The sequence below is a fragment of the Pleurodeles waltl genome, chromosome 9, assembly GCF_031143425.1.
Source record: "Pleurodeles waltl isolate 20211129_DDA chromosome 9, aPleWal1.hap1.20221129, whole genome shotgun sequence".
NCBI lineage: Eukaryota > Metazoa > Chordata > Amphibia > Caudata > Salamandridae > Pleurodeles > Pleurodeles waltl.
Window position 1 is genome coordinate 498,836,520 of NC_090448.1, and position 22,688 is coordinate 498,859,207.

The following is a 22,688-nucleotide window of genomic DNA, read 5'->3' on the forward strand; positions in this document are numbered from 1 at the left end:
TGGGTACACAGGTGTGTCTGACCAGGGGTTAAGGAGAAGAGTTCAGGAAACTGTTGTAGGACTCTCCTACAATCAGCTTGCTGTTGGCCAGAGAGGGTGTCTGAGTAGATCACTCCATCTACTGTGCCATCGTTTGGGTCTGATGACAGAAGATCAGGGAGAGGTTCACTCTCTGCCTCCTGATCCTCATCTGTTACCATTAACAGATTCACATCAGCCCTGTCATGGAAGAGCTTAAGGCGGTTCACATGGATCACCCTCTTGGGGCTCCTGCTTGTGCCCAGGTCCACCAGGTAGGTGACCTGACTCTTCCTCTCTAGCACTGGGTAAGGGCCACTCCATTTGTCCTGGAGTGCCCTGGGAGCCACAGGCTCCAGAACCCAGACTTTCTGCCCTGGTTGGAACTCAACCAGTGCAGCCTTTTGGTCATACCAAAACTTCTGGAGTTGTTGGCTGGCCTCAAGGTTTTTGGTTGCCTTTTCCATGTACTCTGCCATTCTAGAGCGAAGGCCAAGTACATAGTCCACTATGTCCTGTTTAGGCTCATGGAGAGGTCTCTCCCAGCCTTCTTTAACAAGGGCAAGTGGTCCCCTTACAGGATGACCAAACAGAAGTTCAAAGGGTGAGAATCCTACTCCCTTCTGTGGTACCTCCCTGTAAGCGAAAAGCAGACATGACAGGAGGACATCCCATCTCCTTTTGAGTTTTTCTGGGAGCCCCATGATCATGCCTTTTAATGTCTTGTTGAATCTCTCAACTAAGCCATTAGTTTGTGGATGGTAGGGTGTAGTGAATTTATAAGTCACTCCACACTCATTCCACATGTGCTTTAGGTATGCTGACATGAAGTTGGTACCTCTGTCAGACACCACCTCCTTAGGGAAACCCACTCTGGTAAAGATACCAATGAGGGCCTTGGCTACTGCAGGGGCAGTAGTCGACCTAAGGGGAATAGCTTCAGGATACCTGGTAGCATGATCCACTACTACCAGGATATACATATTTCCTGAGGCTGTGGGAGGTTCTAGTGGACCAACTATGTCCACCCCCACTCTTTCAAAGGGCACCCCCACCACAGGAAGTGGAATGAGGGGGGCCTTTGGATGCCCACCTGTCTTACCACTGGCTTGACAGGTGGGGCAGGAGAGGCAAAACTCCTTAACCATGTTGGACATGTTGGGCCAGTAGAAGTGGTTGACTAACCTCTCCCACGTCTTGGTTTGTCCCAAATGTCCAGCAAGGGGAATGTCATGGGCCAATGTTAGGATGAACTCTCTGAACAGCTGAGGCACTACCACTCTCCTAGTGGCACCAGGTTTGGGGTCTCTGGCCTCAGTGTACAGGAGCCCATCTTCCCAATAGACCCTATGTGTTCCATTTTTCTTGCCTTTGGACTCTTCAGCAGCTTGCTGCCCAAGGCCTTCAAGAGAGGGACAGGTTTCTTGTCCCTTACACAGCTCTTCCCTTGAGGGTCCCCCTGGGCCCAAGAGCTCAACCTGGTAAGGTTCAAGCTCCAAAGGCTCAGTTCCCTCAGAGGGCAGAACTTCTTCCTGAGAAGAGAGGTTCCCTTTCTTTTGCTGTGTTGCAGTTGGTTTCCCAACTGACTTTCCTTTTCTCTTGGTAGGCTGGGCCATTCTTCCAGACTCCAGCTCTACTTGTTCACCCTGTGCCTTGCATTGTGCTCTGGTTTTCACACACACCAGTTCAGGGATACCCAGCATTGCTGCATGGGTTTTTAGTTCTACCTCAGCCCATGCTGAGGACTCCAGGTCATTTCCAAGCAGACAGTCCACTGGGATATTTGAGGAGACCACCACCTGTTTCAGGCCATTGACCCCTCCCCATTCTAAAGTAACCATTGCCATGGGATGTACTTTTCTCTGATTGTCAGCGTTGGTGACTGTGTAAGTTTTTCCAGTCAGGTATTGGCCAGGGGAAACCAGTTTCTCTGTCACCATGGTGACACTGGCACCTGTATCCCTCAGGCCCTCTATTCTAGTCCCATTAATTAAGAGTTGCTGTCTGTATTTTTGCATGTTAGGCGGCCAGACAGCTAGTGTGGCTAAATCCACCCCACCCTCAGAAACTAGAGTAGCTTCAGTGTGGACCCTGATTTGCTCTGGGCACACTGTTGATCCCACTTGGAGACTAGCCATACCAGTGTTACCTGGATGGGAGTTTGGAGTGGAACCTTTCTTGGGACAGGCCTTGTCTCCAGTTTGGTGTCCATGCTGTTTACAGCTATGACACCAGGCCTTTTTGGGATCAAAGTTTTTACCCTTGTACCCATTGTTTTGTGAAGAGGCTCTGGGCCCACCCTCCTGTGCAGGTTTTTGGGGGCCTGTAGAAGACTCTTTACTATTTTTAGTTTTGGTTGTCGCATCACCCTTCCCCTGGGGAGTCTTTGTGACCCCTTTCTTTTGGTCACCCCCTGTTGAAGTCTTGGACACCCTTGTCTTGACCCAATGGTCCGCCTTCTTTCCCAATTCTTGGGGAGAAATTGGTCCTAGGTCTACCAGATGCTGATGCAGTTTATCATTGAAACAATTACTTAACAGGTGTTCTTTCACAAATAAATTGTACAGCCCATCATAATTACTTACACCACTGCCTTGAATCCAACCATCTAGTGTTTTCACTGAGTAGTCAACAAAGTCAACCCAGGTCTGGCTCGAGGATTTTTGAGCCCCCCTGAATCTAATCCTATACTCCTCAGTGGAGAATCCAAAGCCCTCAATCAGGGTACCCTTCATGAGGTCATAAGATTCTGCATCTTGTCCAGAGAGTGTGAGGAGTCTATCCCTACACTTTCCTGTGAACATTTCCCAAAGGAGAGCACCCCAGTGAGATCTGTTCACTTTTCTGGTTACACAAGCCCTCTCAAAAGCTGTGAACCATTTGGTGATGTCATCACCATCTTCATATTTAGTTACAATCCCTTTAGGGATTTTCAACATGTCAGGAGAATCTCTGACCCTATTTATGTTGCTGCCACCATTGATGGGTCCTAGGCCCATCTCTTGTCTTTCCCTCTCTATGGCTAGGATCTGTCTTTCCAAAGCCAATCTTTTGGCCATCCTGGCTAACTGGATGTCCTCTTCACTGGGGCTATCCTCAGTGATTTCAGAGGTGTTGGTCTCTCCTGTGAGGGAACCAGCCTCTCTGACTATTATTTTTGGAGTCAGGGTTTGAGGGACCCTGTTCTCCCTAGATAGGATTGGTAGGGGGGAATTTTCCTCCAAGTCACTATCCTCTTCCTCTGAGTTGCCACCCTCAGAGGGGTTGGCCTTTTCAAACTCTGCCAAAAGCTCCTGGAGCTGTATTTTGGTAGGTTTGGGGCCCATTGTTATTTTCTTTATTTTACAGAGTGACCTTAGCTCCCTCATCTTAAGATGGAGGTAAGGTGTGGTGTCGAGTTCCACCACAGTCACATCTGTGCTAGACATTTTGCTTCTAAAAGTTGGAATACTTTTTAAGAATCTACAACTGGTTCTAGAATCTAATTCAAACTTTTACAAACTTTTAAACTCTAAAAGAAATGCTAAACAGGATCTAACACAAGGCCCTAGCAGGTCTTTTAAGAATTTAGAAAACTTTTCAAATTGCAAAAATCAATTTCTAATGACAATTTTGGAATTTGTCGTGTGATCAGGTATTGGCTGAGTAGTCCAGCAAATGCAAAGTCTTGTACCCCACCGCTGATCCACCAATGTAGGAAGTTGGCTCTGTATGTGCTATTTCAAAGTAAGGAATAGCATGCACAGAGTCCAAGGGTTCCCCTTAGAGGTAAAATAGTGGTAAAAATAGATAATACTAATGCTCTATTTTGTGGTAGTGTGGTCGAGCAGTAGGCTTATCCAAGGAGTAGTGTTAAGCATTTGTTGTACATACACATAGACAATAAATGAGGTACACACACTCAGAGACAAATCCAGCCAATAGGTTTTTATATAGAAAAATATCTTTTCTTAGTTTATTTTAAGAACCACAGGTTCAAATTCTACATGTAATATCTCATTCGAAAGGTATTGCAGGTAAGTACTTTAGGAACTTCAAATCATCAAAATTGCATGTATACTTTTCAAGTTATTCACAAATAGCTGTTTTAAAAGTGGACACTTAGTGCAATTTTCACAGTTCCTAGGGGAGGTAAGTATTTGTTAGGTTAACCAGGTAAGTAAGACACTTACAGGGCTTAGTTCTTGGTCCAAGGTAGCCCACCGTTGGGGGTTCAGAGCAACCCCAAAGTCACCACACCAGCAGCTCAGGGCCGGTCAGGTGCAGAGTTCAAAGTGGTGCCCAAAACGCATAGGCTAGAATGGAGAGAAGGGGGTGCCCCGGTTCCGGTCTGCTTGCAGGTAAGTACCCGTGTCTTCGGAGGGCAGACCAGGGGGGTTTTGTAGGGCACCGGGGGGGACACAAGCCCACACAGAAATTTCACCCTCAGCAGCGCGGGGGCGGCCGGGTGCAGTGTAGAAACAAGCGTCGGGTTTGTAATGGAAGTCAATGAGAGATCTCGGGATCTCTTCAGCGCTGCAGGCAGGCAAGGGGGGGGTGCCTCGGGGAAACCTCCACTTGGTCAAGGGAGAGGGACTCCTGGGGGTCACTCCTCCAGTGAAAGTCTGGTCCTTCAGGTCCTGGGGGCTGCGGGTGCAGGGTCTCTCCCAGGTGTCGGGACTTGGGATTCAAAGAGTCACGGTCAGGGGAAGCCTCGGGATTCCCTCTGCAGGCGGCGCTGTGGGGGCTCAGGGGGGACAGGTTTTGGTACTCACAGTATCAGAGTAGTCCTGGGGTCCCTCCTGAGGTGTTGGATCTCCACCAGCCGAGTCGGGGTCGCCGGGTGCAGTGTTGCAAGTCTCACGCTTCTTGCGGGGAGCTTGCAGGGTTCTTTAAAGCTGCTGGAAACAAAGTTGCAGCTTTTCTTGGAGCAGGTCCGCTGTCCTCGGGAGTTTCTTGTCTTTTCGAAGCAGGGGCAGTCCTCAGAGGATGTCGAGGTCGCTGGTCCCTTTGGAAGGCGTCGCTGGAGCAGGATCTTTGGAAGGCAGGAGACAGGCCGGTGAGTTTCTGGAGCCAAGGCAGTTGTCGTCTTCTGGTCTTCCTCTGCAGGGGTTTTTCAGCTAGGCAGTCCTTCTTGTAGTTGCAGGAATCTACTTTTCTAGGGTTCAGGGTAGCCCTTAAATACTAAATTTAAGGGCGTGTTTAGGTCTGGGGGGTTAGTAGCCAATGGCTACTAGCCCTGAGGGTGGGTACACCCTCTTTGTGCCTCCTCCCAAGGGGAGGGGGTCACATTCCTATCCCTATTGGGGGAATCCTCCTTCTTCAAGATGGAGGATTTCTAAAAGTTAGAGTCACTTCAGCTCAGGACACCTTAGGGGCTGTCCTGACTGGCCAGTGACTCCTCCTTGTTTTTCTCATTATTTTCTCCGGCCTTGCCGCCAAAAGTGGGGCCTGGCCGGAGGGGGCGGGCAACTCCACTAGCTGGAGTGGCCTGCTGGGTTGGCACAAAGGAGGTGAGCCTTTGAGGCTCACCGCCAGGTGTGACAACTCCTGCCTGGGGGAGGTGTTAGCATCTCCACCCAGTGCAGGCTTTGTTACTGGCCTCAGAGTGACAAAGGCACTCTCCCCATGGGGCCAGCAACATGTCTCGGTTTGTGGCAGGCTGCTAAAACTAGTCAGCCTACACAGATAGTCGGTTAAGTTTCAGGGGGCACCTCTAAGGTGCCCTCCGTGGTGTATTTTACAATAAAATGTACACTGGCATCAGTGTGCATTTATTGTGCTGAGAAGTTTGATACCAAACTTCCCAGTTTTCAGTGTAGCCATTATGGTGCTGTGGAGTTCGTGTTTGACAGACTCCCAGACCATATACTCTTATGGCTACCCTGCACTTACAATGTCTAAGGTTTTGCTTAGACACTGTAGGGGTACCAGGCTCATGTACTGGTACCCTCACCTATGGTATAGTGCACCCTGCCTTAGGGCTGTAAGGCCTGCTAGAGGGGTGTCTTACCTATACTGCATAGGCAGTGAGAGGCTGGCATGGCACCCTGAGGGGAGTGCCATGTCGACTTACTCGTTTTGTCCTCACTAGCACACACAAGCTGGCAAGCAGTGTGTCTGTGCTGAGTGAGAGGTCTCCAGGGTGGCATAAGACATGCTGCAGCCCTTAGAGACCTTCCTTGGCATCAGGGCCCTTGGTACCAGAAGTACCAGTTACAAGGGACTTATCTGGATGCCAGGGTCTGCCAATTGTGGATACAAAAGTACAGGTTAGGGAAAGAACACTGGTGCTGGGGCCTGGTTAGCAGGCTTCAGCACACTTTCAATTGTAAACATAGCATCAGCAAAGGCAAAAAGTCAGGGGGCAACCATGCCAAGGAGGCATTTCCTTACACCAATTCAGACAAATCTTAAGCAGCTCACATGTCTATGTGGATTTATTGCACCAAAATGATCTCAAAATGTTTTTAAAACATGCTGCAGAGGTACTGTAAAGATGGTAACAATTGTTAAAATCTTCACAAAATTCTAGATAGGCAGAAACGCAATTGATTAGATAGACAAACACATAATTCTGTTGTACCAAAGAGCAAATGAAAACGGAACTGCAGCTACTAAAGAAAACTTAGATGTAGAAAGGCTTTATTGACAAAGAGTGACAGTTGGAACACTACACAGACTATAAAGATTCTGTACCCACAGAGGAGTCAATTAAAGGTTTTCACTTCCAGCTGGTTTACCCGAAAACAATAAGAATTAAGCAGACACTTTCTAAATGGCTTAACACTTCTCAAATGTGAACTTGATCACTCTCTTACCAGGAATATGATTAATCCCACAGTCTATCACCACAGCACCAGGTTTTATCCAGCCACCCTTCACCATCTCCGCTTTACCAGCTCCAACAACCAGGATATCTGCTCTCATCACCTGTAAGATGAATTAGCCATTTCAAATTGTGTTCACAAACATAGACCACGTATATTGAATCTTGTGGGAAGCAATTTTACATATGAACACTTCACTGGAGCACCAACAAATCTTGGCAAATAGGAAATACTGGTGGGCGATTTAAACACACACACTGTCCCATCGAGTCCAACAGTCAAGGTCAAAGGGGTGCCCAGAAATCAGCAATGGGCTATAAATAGTTATTTCAGCTGCTCTCATCACTATAAATATATTGAAAACAGTCCAGAATATGCAGACTGATCTAATCTGCCTCAGTTCTCCTGCTGTAACACTTTTGATCTCCAACCCAGTTTTTCTTTATTAATTTGGTTACTTTATTGGGTTTGTCTTAGGTGTTTTTTTTTTATTATGCCTTTATCTCACACAGGAATGCAATTCATGTTTTGCCAGGTTTTTGGTTGAGAACCTTCTTATGTTAGTCTTGCACTTCGCCCAACCCCCTGTTCTATAAACACACGTTGGACTATGAAAATATCCTCTACTGTATTTTTCCACTTTGGAGCTCATTTCAATGAGTACTAGACGCACAAGACCCCAGAATTTGATGCAAACCCTTACACCGGCATTCTATTCTCATTTTGCCTCCAGCGTCCAGCATCATCGCGTCCCTACAATATGGTGTGCAAAACACACATCCAGACTTAAGAGATATTTTAAGTTCAAGTGAGGAGCTCCACCATAAATCGGCAGGGCTCTCATCTTGCCAAACTCACAATTCCCTTGCTACATTTAGAGATAGTGGAACTGCCAGTTTCCAACAGTGAAACCTCATTCACTGGGCATGGAGAAAGAGGAATAGAAAAACAAAACCTCTCCTTCTCAGGATCAGAGTTATTTTGTAATTCACAATAAAAAGAGCCAGCTTTGGGAGTGGACTTTCGATAAGCAAAATAAAATGTTGAGCCGAGCACCAAAAAAAAAAAAAAAAACAAGTCGTCAATCGGCTGTGACAAAAACGCTTTTGGAATAGTTGAATAAAAATGCAACACTGAGAACCCTGCCAGTAGGTTAGGACTCTCTAATTGTACCAGGCAGTTCTCCGATTTGTGCTGGACTGTGTGGGTTGGGGGTGCTGCAGGAGGGGGTTTATAACAACAGCTTCTGCAGAACTGGTTGAATACCCACCAGTGTATAAATTAAGATTTTACAGTCAAGACCGATAACATACTGGTAGTATTTTAAGATATTCAATAGTGATACACACCTGCCTTTTGGGTACCCTTACTATTCACGCACAAAAAAAAAAAAAACTTCTGAAACACCTATGATGTACTCTTTTGGCTAATCCTTTACTAAACTGAAAATGTCCCTTTAACAATAAAAAAGGGAGACTCTCAAACCTAGTCACTCAAAGTTCTTTCCAGGAATTTAAAGTTGTACAACAGCATAGTCAGTCAGGGGTGTGGAATTCCTATAGCCCGACTATCAGGACATATTGTTTGGGGTACATGAAAACAAACAATCACTGGCAAAGCCAATATATCTGATTTTGGAGGTCAGCCTTTTGGTTTTGTCAATGTAGGTCTTGTTTTGACATGGTTTTTGTGAAACGTTCCAGTAGCTGCCAGGCCCTCACCATTATTATAGACATTAGCAACAAGCAATATTATTTTTGGGTCTCAAAAAGCACACATTGCCACAGTAGTCCCTGGCACTAAAGAAAACTCATCTGGAGACAGAGAGAGTAAGGAGGGAGTGTGAAAAGATTTTAATAAAAACAAAAGGTCTTTGTTAACTCAAGACCTAATTAGAAGCCCAGTTCTTAAATGAGGTCACAAAGTACACCCATGCAGTATGCCCTTGCATTAGTGCAGATTTACAGCTTTAATGAATTCACAATAATTTACTGAAGTAGGCCAAGAAATCATACTCCTAGAAAATATTTGTGAACTCCGTTTTAGCACGAGCAAATATGCATGAGCAGATTTGCTCATGCAAAAATCTATTGAGCGTTTACAAGTTGACTTTCTTTCAACCACTTTTCCTGCCCTTGTCAGGAGTACATTTCAATCGCCTCTCAGTATAGGGAAAAATTTCGAGAATAGCTGGTGAAAATCCCTAAAACGTGCAAGTTAGTAAATTCGCACAGACTCAAAAGTGCATTCCAACCCTCAATCTATTGCTTAACACTACTTCAAACTCCAGTATGTAGATCTGTGGAAAGGTGACAAAACGCGGGAATTGCTAGGATTCAAACCTTACTGTAGTATAAGCCCTATTGAGATTGCTGCCATAATTTATCACCACTCTACGTGGCACTAAAGCGACAAGTGTATCTTTTTACAGTAAAAGTGGATTTATGAAGCAACCTTTCCCATAAACAAGTAGATATTTTATTAAATTCCACACCAGAGTCATATTTGTGAATGTACAGAATATAAAACTGTTTGCTTGCTTCTGAAATGGCTTATTCTCCGTGCAACAAGGTGTTACATCAATGGCATGCTGGTGCCAGAAAACTAGACACTAATACAGAAAGAGGCAGATGAGTTTGTCCGGCTGTTAGCGCCTAGTGTCAAGCTTTGAGGTAATAGGCAGTGCACATGATGATTGGGTAAGTCTGAAGATATGTTTATCTTATCTGCATCTAATTACATGATAAGGACTGGCGCAAAGTCTAACCTGCAAACTAGTTTCTTTGACCCCCTTTGCAGACTTGGTCCTAGAGTTCTCTTCTTTCAGATTCATATTAACGACAAAACAAAAAAACAGGTGATGCTTGACATGTTCCTATCAACAGTCAAAGTTTTTTTCAAAAGGTATCTGCTACTGCCAATTAACAACTGAAAATCCGTTTGGTTGTTGAGTTTAGAAAGCTGGTTGTGGGGGGGTCTTACTGAGCATGATATGTACAATGTCTTTTTCCCCCCACTTGCTTCCTGGTAATTCAAGACGCTCAATCAAAAAGAAAGTTAGGACTGGCTAAAAACCCCGCATTAATTGGGTATACCTGCCAAGAAAATAAGCACTGGCAAAACTCATAGATACGGCATCTTTAGTTAGTGAAAGTGCTTCAGTTATTGACACGTTTGTGTGCGTAACTGTATGCAGAAGTAGCAAATATTTAGGCAAATTTCAAAATACTGAAAATCCACCCATATTTTCTTCCTGCCAAGCTGATTAGAGATTCATCAGTGGGCTAAAACAAAAAGCTCAAACTAAAAGGCATTTTCTTAGACGCAGCGCCAGGCTGAGGCAATACAATTACATTAATTCTAACTGCATTCCCCAAACTGGCAGTGCTCGTATAAAGTAACTTCCTCAGAACTCCCTCAAGTCTTTTATACACGACTAGTCACTCCCTGGCTCTTTATCTCACAGGTTTCTTTTCTTCCCTGCGTTCTTGCTTCGTCACCGTTTCTATAATAATTTTCCTCTTTCTTTTCCCCTTTTGTGTTTTTCTCTCTTTGCTCTGGATCATGAAAATCTGCTGAGGAAAAATTGTGATGGTCTCCACAAAAAGGCTGTGGTGTGCGCAACCTACAACCACCAGCTTAAATGAAGCACTGGAGTCACGCCTGTTGGAACTCAAACATATAAACTGCCATGTCTCTGGGCAGACTAAGAGGGAATGGAGAGGGATTCACTTCACCTAGCATGGGGAGGTAAATCAAAGTATTTCTCCCATCCCACTACCACCCTTCGGTTCTCATGACACTCAGTGGGTCTACATTATTACATTCTGCACTCACCTCCTCATTCAGTGATATGGTCCTCGAGTGGCAGGTGGTCACAGTTGCATGATTCCAAAGCAGCAGGTCATGCATTGGAGCCCCAACGATCTTGCTTCGCCCAATTACCACTGCCCTTTTTCCTGGTATTTGAATACCTAAGATTTAAAAATGTGACGTAAACAAGAGATATGCACATTTGGGAATTTTAATGCGTCTCGTAATATCCCAGGCTACAGCTAAAGGACTATGCTTGACTATTCATACTTCACCTTGTAAGATAACATGTACCATGCTTCAGTTTACCAACAAATATGCACTGTACAAAAACCGGAAGTTAAACATATTGATGTTATACAGAAAATATATATATATATATATATATATATATATATATATATATATATATATATATATAGATATCTCCAGGTATTAATGCAAAAATGTTATTGTCTTGAACAAGAGATACGATACTAATCAATCATATCCATGGGTTTCAATAAAATCACAAATTAACATTTTCAGCTGTAAAGCATGGTGGATCCTTCCCTAAAGTTAACACCACTTTGACCTCCTGTTTTTGATCCTGTGCCGAATTTAGTTTTTGCTGGCTTTAGGACTATGGGCAATTTACCACTGCTGACCGGTGCTAAAGTGCAAGTGCTCTCTGTCTAAATTGTATTGGTGATTGGTTTATCCATGACTGGCCTGTAAATCAAATGTACTAGTGGGCCTGCAGCACTGATTGTGCAGCCCACATGAGTAGCCCTGTAAACAGGTCTCAGACCTGCCACTGCAATTCTGTTTGTGCAGTTTTAAACTGCCATTTTGAACTAGCAGGTGCACCCGCTTGCCAGTCCCAAACCTTCCCTTTTACTACACGGAAGTCACCCCCAAGGCAGCCCCAAGGGAAGGACATGTTGTGGTGTGTTTTATATGTCCTGATAGTGAAATACTGCTACATTCGTTTTTCACTGTTGCAAGGCCTATCTCTCCCATAACATGGGGATTGCCTTGCAATATGTTTTTCACTGTAATTTCCAATTGGGAGCGGATAGAGATATGGAGTTTGGGGTATGTGAACTCACAATTTAAAAAATACATCTTTTGGCGAAGTTGTTTTTTAAATTGTCAGTTTGAGAATGCCACTTTTAAAAAGTGGCAGTTTTCTTGCTTAACCATTTGGTGCTTCTGCCTGGCTGTGGAATACACATCTGGGTAAGAATGAAAATTGGATGGTTTGTGAATTTACTCCAGGCAGTCACACAAAGTGAGCCAAGGTGTGCCCTGCGTATGGGAGAAGCGGACACTTGCACTGGAATACAGGTGTGCCTGTCCTTAGACAAAGCAGTCTCCAACCCTCTGGAGTGTCTGGGGCCAGGGCAGAAAATGAAGGCTCTTGTGCACTACGAAGACTTTCCTTTGAAGTTTGCCTACTTTAAAAGGCAAAAATTAGTATAAGTATTAGGCCTCTGGGATCACAACTTCGGAACACTTCTGGTCGAGGAAATTCTGCCAGGAAGAAGAGCTGGATGCTGCAGGAGGAACTGCCACTTTGCCTGTTGCTATGTTGTGCTGGCCTGCTGCTTCAGTCCTGGGAGTGAAAGGAACTTTGCCTTCTACATCCTGCTTTCCAAGGTTCCCCAAGGGCTTGAACTGAGCTTGCCTCCTGTTAAGAAGTCTCAGGGACATCAAAGACTTAACCTGCCAGTGCCTGAACTCTCCTGCTGAGTCCTGACTTGCCAAGGGGTGCCAAATCCAGTTCCTGGGCCCTTGAAGAAAAAAACTGATGTCCGGAGGAAAACAATCCACGCATCCGGTCGCCGTGGCTGAACATCGACACAGTGACTGCCTTGCTACTGAGGAATTGATGCAGCACCTACCTAGCAGTGGGAGGACCGAGGCAGCGCCTGTTCCACCATGGCTCGATCATCACAGTGTGTCTCTGGATTTTCCCAAGCATCATCCCCGGTCATCATTTTCGCATAGATCCTGCACCACAGCAAAGAACCAAGGCTGCATGATCGGGAAGCAACACATCACCTCCCCTGCCTGTAAGGAATCGACAAATCATCTCTCCTGCGAGGAGAGAATAGACTCCTCTCCTCCCCTGTCAGTAAGAAACCGTTGCATTGCTTTATTTTCCCACACCTCACCTCCTCTGCGGCCTCCATCATCTTTAGTTTTGACGCATCCCAGGTACTGGTTTTTAAAAAGAGACAACCACTGATTCCCAACCCTTTGACTTCTGTGGACCCCCACTTTATCAATACTGGAACCCCCACTGAATCTGATTATTGGAATCCAGGAACTCCCTCCCTCCCCCTCTGTCCTCCGCCCACCCCCACTGAGTCATTAATGAAAGCTGGGGACCTAATCTGTTAATATTAGGTAATTTTCTCAGCAAGTCACGGACCCCCTGAGTAGGCTTCACAGACCGCCAAGGGTCTCGGGAACACATGTTGGGAACCACTACTCTAAAAGACTTGTCACCCTGCAGTATTTGGCTGCGATGGCTATAGCTGCAACCTTAAGCGTTGCTTTGAATGTGTCCCAATGAGTTTGGTAAGAAGACTCATGTCCAAGAAATAATTCTATACTGCTTGAATTATCTTGAATGCATGTGCAGAGTCTCTAAGCAGCCTACGTCCTTTTCCAACTTCCTCAGACCTTTGTCAGTCTCTCCCATCACATCCTAACTGCAGGTCTGAGTAATCTGGACCACCTCCCTGAGGTCATTATTGTAAAATAATGTTGTGCTGTGTAAAAAGGCTGCTCCAACAGTCACTCAAGACAAAAAAAATAAAAAATAATAATAAACTAAGCACTTTTATCACGAGTCCAGATGAATGTTATAGGCTGTACCAGTAAGCCTTACTCTCTACTCATCTTTTCCTCAGTTTGCAGTCAGTCATCTTGGTCACCCATCCTACTGCCGGTCTCATATTTTCAGGTCACTGTTGCTTTCTTTTGTTCCAATTGTGGGTCTCCTGTGGCTCCCTTTTGAATAAAAACCATAAAAACCTAAACCACTACCTCATCCCTCCCCAAGCTTGTGCGTCATGTTCTTGAGTGGTCATCTGACCTTGTCCCAAACAGTCTCTAAGCACCAATGATTAGATCCTGGTGAGCATCCTCATCACTACAGGTGCCTCACCTTTCTAGCAGGGTCTGTGCAAGGGCCCCTGCCCGATCCCTTCTGAAGACCCCATTATTTTCTGTATACCACTGGTGCCAATGTTGCTCTATGGTCTCTCTAACCAACTGTCAGGAGCGGCTCACGGTGGTAACAGTGGGCGGGCAGCGCGCAAAGAGGGGGAGGGGATTAATAATTTTAAAAAATAAAAATAAAAACACACCACACCACACCCACCTTCATGGTCACCACTACCGCCACGCTGCTCTTTTAAATGCAGGAAGCCTGCAGGCACAGGCCAGTCCAGTAGTGACGCTGCTCAGAGCAGCGCCGGGATTGGCTGGGAGAGCCCATCCAAGGCACTCCCAGGCAGACTGGGGAGCCTGTGCAGGCTTTCTCCAGCCTGGCAACTGTGTTGCTGGGCTAGAGAGCCTACTGTGCATGTGTGTTTGGCCAGCCTGAAACAGCCGGACAAACATACATGCGCAGTGGTGGGGGGGTTGTGCTGTGCACTCCCCCTCAGTGCTAGTAACAGCCTGTGGCCCTGCCCACTTTACTAAAAACAATAATAAACATAGTTTATTATTGTTATTAGCAAAAGGTTTGCAGCAGCAGCTGCTGGCGGGGGTGGGACGACACTTCTCCGCCCTAGCGGAGGAGCTGCACCTGCCATCTGTTATAGACTCAGGTGCGGACCACCATCTTGGGCCAGAACCTTAAATTATAGCCAACCTTTATCACTAATTATTTCAGTGATTTATTCCTTAGAATTATCATTTTTACTGGAAAAACCTTGTTAAAGTCCAATAATATTAGGAAGATACATCCATCTGGATTTATCAATAGCAAAAAATAGGTTACAGGCATGGCACTCTTTGCCACTCAAACTATTATTCTTTTCACCTATTGGGAATTATCAGCCCCGCTAAACATCCGATAGGTAATTTGGGGTTTTGATTTTATTGGATTTCTGCTACATATTACAAAACAAATCCCCTACAATGATGACTAACTGCAATTGAGTGGCCTTTCTATATAGCATTACAACAACTTGGCCTCTCCCATCTTTGCTCTAAAGCCGTGGTACTCAAAGTACGGCTCGCAGGCCGCCAGTGACCCCACGGACCTACCTTAGCGGCCCGCAGACACGTCCGACAAACACCATATGATAATGGCCGTGGTACATAAACATAGAAGAGGGCCGCGGGAGCATGCGCAATAGTGGCTTCTTTGCGCATGCTCCCGCGGCCCTCCTCTATGTTTACGTACGGCGGCCATTATCTTATAGCGTTTCCATGACGATCCTGGCTAGTGGCGGGAAGCCAAAACCCCTTAAAAGTCAGCGCTTGCAGCTAACTTTTACGGGTTTTTTCGTCTGCTTCCTGTCACCGTCTCCACGTCTGACGCCCACCCGCCTGCCGTTGTACATTAGTGGCATCTTTACATTGCTTTATTGAGGCAGGTAATGCTCAGCAGCAGTATAATAATCATTTAACCAACAAACTATTTGGGTGTGACTATTTTTATATATTCTCTTATAGGAAATTATGCAGCTTTGTCTAATGGCAATATATTTGCTTAGAATTTTGCATAGCATTCTCACAGTAGTACAACTGTTTTCACTCCACAATCCAAACCTGATTGTAGAATATCCAGCCACCAGGTGGACTTTCCTCTTTGGTTATTTATTTATTTGTTTTTAATGTAGTGTGTGTGATACTGGGGTAGGGGTGAGAGCAGATGGCGCTGTGTGTGATACTGGGGTAGGGGTGAGAGCAGATGGCGCTGTGTGTGTGATACTGGGGTAGGGGTGAGAGCAGATGGCGCTGTGTGTGTGATACTGGGGTAGGGGTGAGAGCAGATGGCGCTGTGTGTGTGATACTGGGGTAGGGGTGAGAGCAGATGGCGCTGTGTGTGTGATACTGGGGTAGGGGTGAGAGCAGATGGCGCTGTGTGTGTGATACTGGGGTAGGGGTGAGAGCAGATGGCGCTGTGTGTGGGATACTGGGGTAGGGGTGAGAGCAGATGGCGCTGTGTGTGGGATACTGGGGTAGGGGTGAGAGCAGATGGCGCTGTGTGTGATACTGGGGTAGGGGTGAGAGCAGATGGCGCTGTGTGCAGATGGCGCTGTGTGTGTTACTGGGGTAGGGGTGAGAGCAGATGACACTGTGTGCAGATAGCGCTGTGTGTGTTACTGGGGTAGGGGTGAGAGCAGATGGCGCTGTGTGTGTGTTACTGGGGTAGGGGTGAGAGCAGATGGCGCTGTGTGTGATACTGGGGTAGGGGTGAGAGCAGATGGCGCTGTGTGCAGATGGCGCTGTGTGTGTTACTGGGGTAGGGGTGAGAGCAGATGGCGCTGTGTGTGTGTTACTGGGGTAGGGGTGAGAGCAGATGGCGCTGTGTGTGATACTGGGGTAGGGGTGAGAGCAGATGGCGCTGTGTGCAGATGGCGCTGTGTGTGTTACTGGGGTAGGGTTGAGAGCAGATGGCGCTGTGTGATAGACCGGACCCTGCAAGGGTAAGAACTGTGCTGCTGTATCTTTGACTTGTAATGCTTAGGCACCAAGTTAGACCTTTGTTTGTGCAACCTCCAAACAATAATGCTTACTTTCATAACCCATACCCACCATCCCAGTACAGCCAGAGAGAAACCACCCACCCATGAAAACTACCAAAAATCAGATGACAATCCCAATATAAATCAAACCATTTGGGAAGTATCCAGTGGGGTACACTTTGTGTGATGGGCAAACACCCTCAGCTTACTCCTCCTCCCAGGGGTGCGGTTGATAAATGGCTGCTGCATTTAATTAAATGTCTCTTGTAATTAGGATAGGGATATACTCTGGAACATTCCCATTTGGCTCTTGTGATTAGTGTAGGAATATACTACTAGAGCCAGGGCTCTTGAAAATGTCTTACAATAATACACTTTTTTTTATCTGGCCCCTGGCATTTCGTGCACAGTTGATTTCTATTGCTGTGTGACCCAGCATGCTGAAAAAAAACAATCTCTTAAAAGGGGCCCGTATACCATTCATTGGCCTCATTATCACTCTAGTATGCCTAGCAGGGTGCAAGCATAATTGCAAAAAATACTTTTTATAACATGGTTCTCTGGGAATCGGCAAAGGCCAGCATGTGTGTTGACAATTGTTAGATCACGGTATGCTTCGTTTCCTTTTACACATCACTTTATATTACTTTGGTGTTGTGCACAGAGGTCTGTACGAGACGCAGTGTTGGTCCATTGGTCGTGAGGCAGTGTCGGTCCATCGGTCGCTCGTGAAGTGTTGTTGGTCCGTCGGTCGTGAAGTGGTGTCGGTCCTTTGGCTGCGAGGGGAAAATCTGATTCCTGACCCTTGATACTCATTGCACAAACTCGCCTGAGACCAATGGCCTACAGTCCAGTTACCAAGCCTTGCAAACAACCCAGATCCATACAGAGTGAACACAGATCATTCCAGGTAGCATGGGAAGAAGAGTACTTGTTTGTTGAATGGCCAAAGCTACCTGTTTGCTTTGCAAAGAGAAAGTAAATGTTCTTAAGAGATATAACCTGGAACTGCACTACAAAACTCGACACGCAAGTTATAGTGAGAACTTCCCATTGCACTCACTACTGCGTTCAGCAAAAGTGGCATAGTTAAAGCAAACACTTATTTCCCAGCAGAAGCTCTTCCTTCGCCAAATGAAGGAATCTGAGGCTGTTGCAGAAGCATCATTCAAAATATGCTACCTGCTTGCCAAACATAAGACGCCATTCACGGAGGCAGAGCTGGTGAAGAAATGTTTCCTTTCAGCAGCTGAAATCTTGTTTTCAAACTATAGCAACAAATCCAGCATTTTAAAAGAAATCGGTGCATTACAGCTATCGGATTCCACTTGTGCACGCAGAATAGAGGCAATGGGTGAAAATATCCAGGAGCAGGTGATCAAAGCTGTCAGAGAGTCACCCTTCTTCAGCATTGCCATGGATGAATCCACAGATATAGGCGATGTGGCCCAGTTATTAGTTTGGGTGAGGTATTTGGACCAATCGCTTCATCCCAAAGAAGAGCTCCTGAGCCTTCTACCACTGCACGGGCACACAAGAGGAGAGGATATTCTGGACAGTATCTGCAACTACTTCGAAACACATCACATACCACTGGACAGTCTTGTTCGCATCACAACAGATGGCGCTCCTGCTATGGTAGGCCATGACAGAGGCTTTGTATCTTTGCTTAAAAAGAAGCTCACTGGACAGCCTGTAATAGACTACCACTGCATTATTCATTAGGAAGTTCTGTGTGCAAAATTAAAGCATGGAGAACTGAATAAAGTCCGAAAACTTGCAGTGAAAATTGTTAATTTTATTCGTGCCAAAGCCCTTAACCATAGACTTTTTAAGGCTATGCTGCAGGATTCTGAAGCTGAATATACAGACCTCTTGATGCACACTGAAGTGCGATGGCTAAGCAAAGGGAAAGTTCTGGAGCGGTTCATTGCTTTGCTTCCTGAAATTTAACACTTTGCAAACAGCAGAGGTCAAACATTCCCAGAACTAAAGGATGTGAAATGGCTTTTAATGCTCCATTTTCTTTCAGATCTATTTGCACTCTTCAATGCTCCTAATTTGATGCTGCAAGGCAAACAACAGCTTGTGTGGTCCATGATGAATGGTATTCACTCATTTGAAAGTAAGCTTGTGCTATTCAAAGAACAACTGGATGTTGCCGACTTCACCCACTTTCCAAAACTGTTGGCTGCGACTCAGAGGTTTCCAAATACACAAGAAATGCTGCCAACGCTAAATCTTGGTGCATGTCTTGAGGAAATTTCTGGGGAGATCAAAAGGCGATTTTCTCAATTCAGAACCCTCACCCCCCTGTTCAGGCTGGTTGAAAACCCCTGGATGGGGAGTGCACGAAATCTTGATGCTGTTGAACTTATTGGCGTGAAAAGACCGCAAGCACAAATGGAGCTGATAGACATGCAGCACAACTCCGCTCTCGAAGCATCTTTTTTGGGGCAGGCACCAGAAGAATTCTGGAACACTGTGCCTTCTGACAAATTTCCTGTTCTTTTTACAGTGGCCCAGAAAATAATTTGTATGTTTGGGTCAACATATGTTTGCGAAAGTTCGTTTTCCACAATGGGACTTTTGAAGAGTAAAGAGAAATAAGCTAACAGACTTACATCTGGATCAGCTCTTAAGGCTTGCCGTTTCAGACATAATACCAGATTACAGAACACTAATAAGAGACATGAAGTGCAAAATAAGTTCTTAGTAGGTCTTCCTTTGATATACCTATTTTCCAGACTCAGAGAAACCTGTGCTGCATTGGGCCTGTGCTAAATATCCTGTTCACAAGGATTACCATGCCATGCCTCTTAAGATTACTATTGTCTGATAATAAAAATGTTTTTCAAAATATCCTCTTTGTAGGTTTGTAGTTATACCTGGATTCAAAATGCAGCATTGTTTAGCAATGTTTTGAAAAAGGGGGTGGGGTGGTTGTGCCCCCTATAAGCCCCACCCCCTCACCCCCGCTGTCACTTCAGTGCGGCCCTCGGCCGCAAACCATACTGCAATTTTGGCCCCCGAGAAAAAGTTTGTGAGTACCCATGCTCTAAAGGGATCTCTTTGTAAAATCCAAATCTGCTCTTGTACCACCTTTGTTCATTCGATTACCTGCTTCCAAGGTTACAGAATTTCCTTATCCATACGGTCCTTTAAAATTGAAACCTTTAAATATTTTCTCATTATTTCTTTTCCTTCTTCAGACAACTAAAATACAATTTTTATATTTTTCTTTATTGGCACGTGTGCTCACAAAATAATTAGTGTACAGTTATTCAAAATACTTTATGCACTATGAGAATCAGAATGTTTCACTAAGAAGATGTTCAAAGGATCGGAAACTTCATTTTCTAGCTTTCAATACTAAAAGGGAAAGTTTTCTCCGCCTATAAAACTGATGCCTCATTTTAATGGAAGCAAGCGAACAAAGCGTTGCTCACCTGTCTGTCTGATAAGCTCCATACATCCTTTCGGGGTGCAGGGGATGAAACAGTCTCCCAGGTCTCCTCTGGCAAGTTTTCCAGCATTAATGCTGGTTAAGCTAAACAAGAACACCAAAAGGAAGCATTAAAAAAAAAAAAAAAAACTTCAATAGCAGAATTTCTTCATGGATGTATTTGTATTGATAATGGCTATATTACAGACCAACCAGAGCAAGTAAGAATAGTGTTCTTTAGAAATTAATTATTTAAAATACCACAAAAAAGAAAGATGCTCAAAGCTGGGAATAGCGCAAAATGTGTGTAGCATGTGCCGGCTGATTTATTTAAAGAAAAATTATGAAATAAAGTGTTTACAGGAGACTATGTGCATCATTACGAGTCCGGCGGACGGTTTAGGCTGTCCGCCAAACTTCCAACAGGGAGGTTGCCCCTGGTCAAGTGACCGCCAGACTCATAATCAGGCCCTAAGTGCCTTATTTTCTGTTGAAAGAAAGTTTAAGCATGATCGCGCTTTGAAGGTCTGCAAACAACAAAGGATGATTTACCCGTCAACATCTTTGTTGGGGGCAACAGCATTGGTCACTTTCTCCGTATCCATAGGATTATCTGAATCCAATGGCAACTGGACAATTAACCCATGAACAGCAGAATCTTCATTCAAAGATGTGATGCACTTCAGCACCTAACATGGAAACATTAACATTTTTTTTTTTTTTTTTTTTTTAAACATGAAAATAAATATTTCGTATCAATAATACAATTCTGAAGTCAAAAAAATGATTTACCAAAAAAAAAAGGCAATCAAATATCTCTTTTTCCTTTAATCAATTAACTTGTAACACTACCACTGCCTTGCTTATTGCTTTGCCTTGAACCTTTACGAATACTAAACACAAGCCTTGTTAATCCTGAAATACATTAAACATAAGGCTTCAATGACATACAGGTTTCAGAAGCAAAGTCTCAATACAAACGGATACAAATCAGTTCACCATATGACATTTTACACTCTTACTGTTAGTACGGCAGTTAATTTGAAACTATACACAACATTCAGCTTGAATATCACTTTGAATTTTGCACTGACAACTATTAATAAGCACCACAACTAGATAAGACAAAAAAGAATGCCGGGAAGTTGGGTCAGTAGCTCTTGCCACTAATATGGATTGCCATTAGTAAAGGACTCTTATCCTGAGGATCACGGTTCATTGGCAGCACTCTCGGCACGTTTAATGGTAATGTTCAGGACATATTGTTAACTGTGTGGCATGCCGTAGTCGTGCCCCATGAACCCTTCTTGTGAAATTTGCCAAACTTTATTATATCTACTCTAAACAAGTGGTGTAGGCATACGAAAGTCAAGAGTTATAAAAAACTACATGAAAAACATTATTACACAGGATAAAAAAAAAATGAAAGGTGTTTGAAGGAAAGTTATAAGTTTGGGAAAAAGATGAAACTCAAAACTTGGTGCTGCTTTCAGTGTGTAATGTGCATGTTCATCTTCACTTACATTTGTTACTTGCACATAGATCCAAAAGGTTTTGCAAACACACATCTCAGAAAAGGTATAAAGGTAAGTTTGAAAGAGAACCTGCAAGCCCCTTGATGTTCAAAGATGTATAGGGCTTTTGTCTCTTTCGCTAGCCACATAAACAGAGTACCAATTTGGAGATAATGTGGCATAAATTACATGTCAAACAAATTAATGAATCAACACCTACCTCCGTTTCTGTTGCAGTCTTTGGCAGTTTCACATGGTTAGCATTGATTCCGATCTACAAATAAAACAATTTTAACTGAAATTTTAAACACTACTACCAAAAGCATCGAGCTAGTAGATCTTTTAAGTGCTCCTAATTCAAAGTATGCCTCTACTATCAAATCCTAAAACGAAAGAGGTATTGTTCTCAGCCTGCACATGGCATTAATAATACAATAAACATACACAAAGGTATGAACACCTCATCTGCAGATAATAAGTCTTTCCTCCTTGTGTAATACAAGTTGCACCAACTACATCAATTTCTGTACCTTTAACAGCACCCTACTGAGGTACAGCTAGGCTTGGACAACAAGCTACGATGTTCAAGCTTTGTTCCCAATTTCAAACATATTTTTGGGCGAAAGCAATGCTTAATTTCAAACATATCTTTTAGAGAAAACAATTCTTAAAACTCCACCCTTGGTTATTTCCACTCCTCTCTTATTCACTTTTTAGGTTGAGCATAGCAGCACGCAAGCGCTGCTTTTCCGACATGTTGATATCTATGTGGGCTTTTAACCATGCCCACCTCACACACATCACTATCGCTCGTTCATGGGCTTCCCTTTCAAAAATCCTTTGATGACACTGGGAAATGCTTTGCGTTTGTCCCTCCTTGGGGCAGTTTTGTTACCGCCTTGGCCATCGACCCCGTTACATGGATAATGTGTGACTTCGAGCAAACTTTTTTCCTTTTGTGTCTCTCCTTCGTGCTCATGGCGGCTGTGGCACTTTCAATTGACATTTCAAATTTATGAGGCAAGAAAAGTCCAGTTTGGAATTTACAACTCTAATAGCTCTAACTCGAGCAAACGCAAGACCCATTGCTTTGCAAATGCTTGTTTTAAAGTTGGTAAACGAAGAAGTACATTTTGTTCAAATGAATACAAAGGGTTTTCAAAAACACACACTTTTTGGACCAAACAGTAAACACAATGTGTTATGCTGTCATGAGTGGTAAAGGCTGGAGATAGACAGAACCCTGAAATGCTGTCATTGAAGGGGCAGAGGTTGTTTCCATGACTTTACATTCATCAGAAGTCAAAAATTATGGTTGCATTCTTTTTAGGTGTAGTTTAAAGTCCTGTGCACAAGGGCAGTATGCTGCTAAAAATGCAACACTAAGCTCTTG

At 44.4% G+C, this 22,688-nt stretch overlaps 1 protein-coding gene across 2 annotated transcripts in view; it reads right to left on the reverse strand.

The window, feature by feature from the left end:
- The window catches only part of MTHFD1 (methylenetetrahydrofolate dehydrogenase, cyclohydrolase and formyltetrahydrofolate synthetase 1), a 293,116-nt gene that overhangs the window by 252,114 nt on the left and 18,314 nt on the right, over positions 1-22,688 (reverse strand). For both annotated transcript variants that reach the window (XM_069207350.1, XM_069207351.1), the window contains 5 exons: positions 21,516-21,569; positions 20,334-20,470; positions 19,786-19,886; positions 10,665-10,801; positions 6,819-6,930 (listed from right to left, as the gene is read on the reverse strand). In XM_069207350.1, the coding sequence (XP_069063451.1) occupies positions 6,819-6,930; positions 10,665-10,801; positions 19,786-19,886; positions 20,334-20,470; positions 21,516-21,569 (541 nt within the window). The remainder of the gene's footprint in view (positions 1-6,818; positions 6,931-10,664; positions 10,802-19,785; positions 19,887-20,333; positions 20,471-21,515; positions 21,570-22,688) is intronic.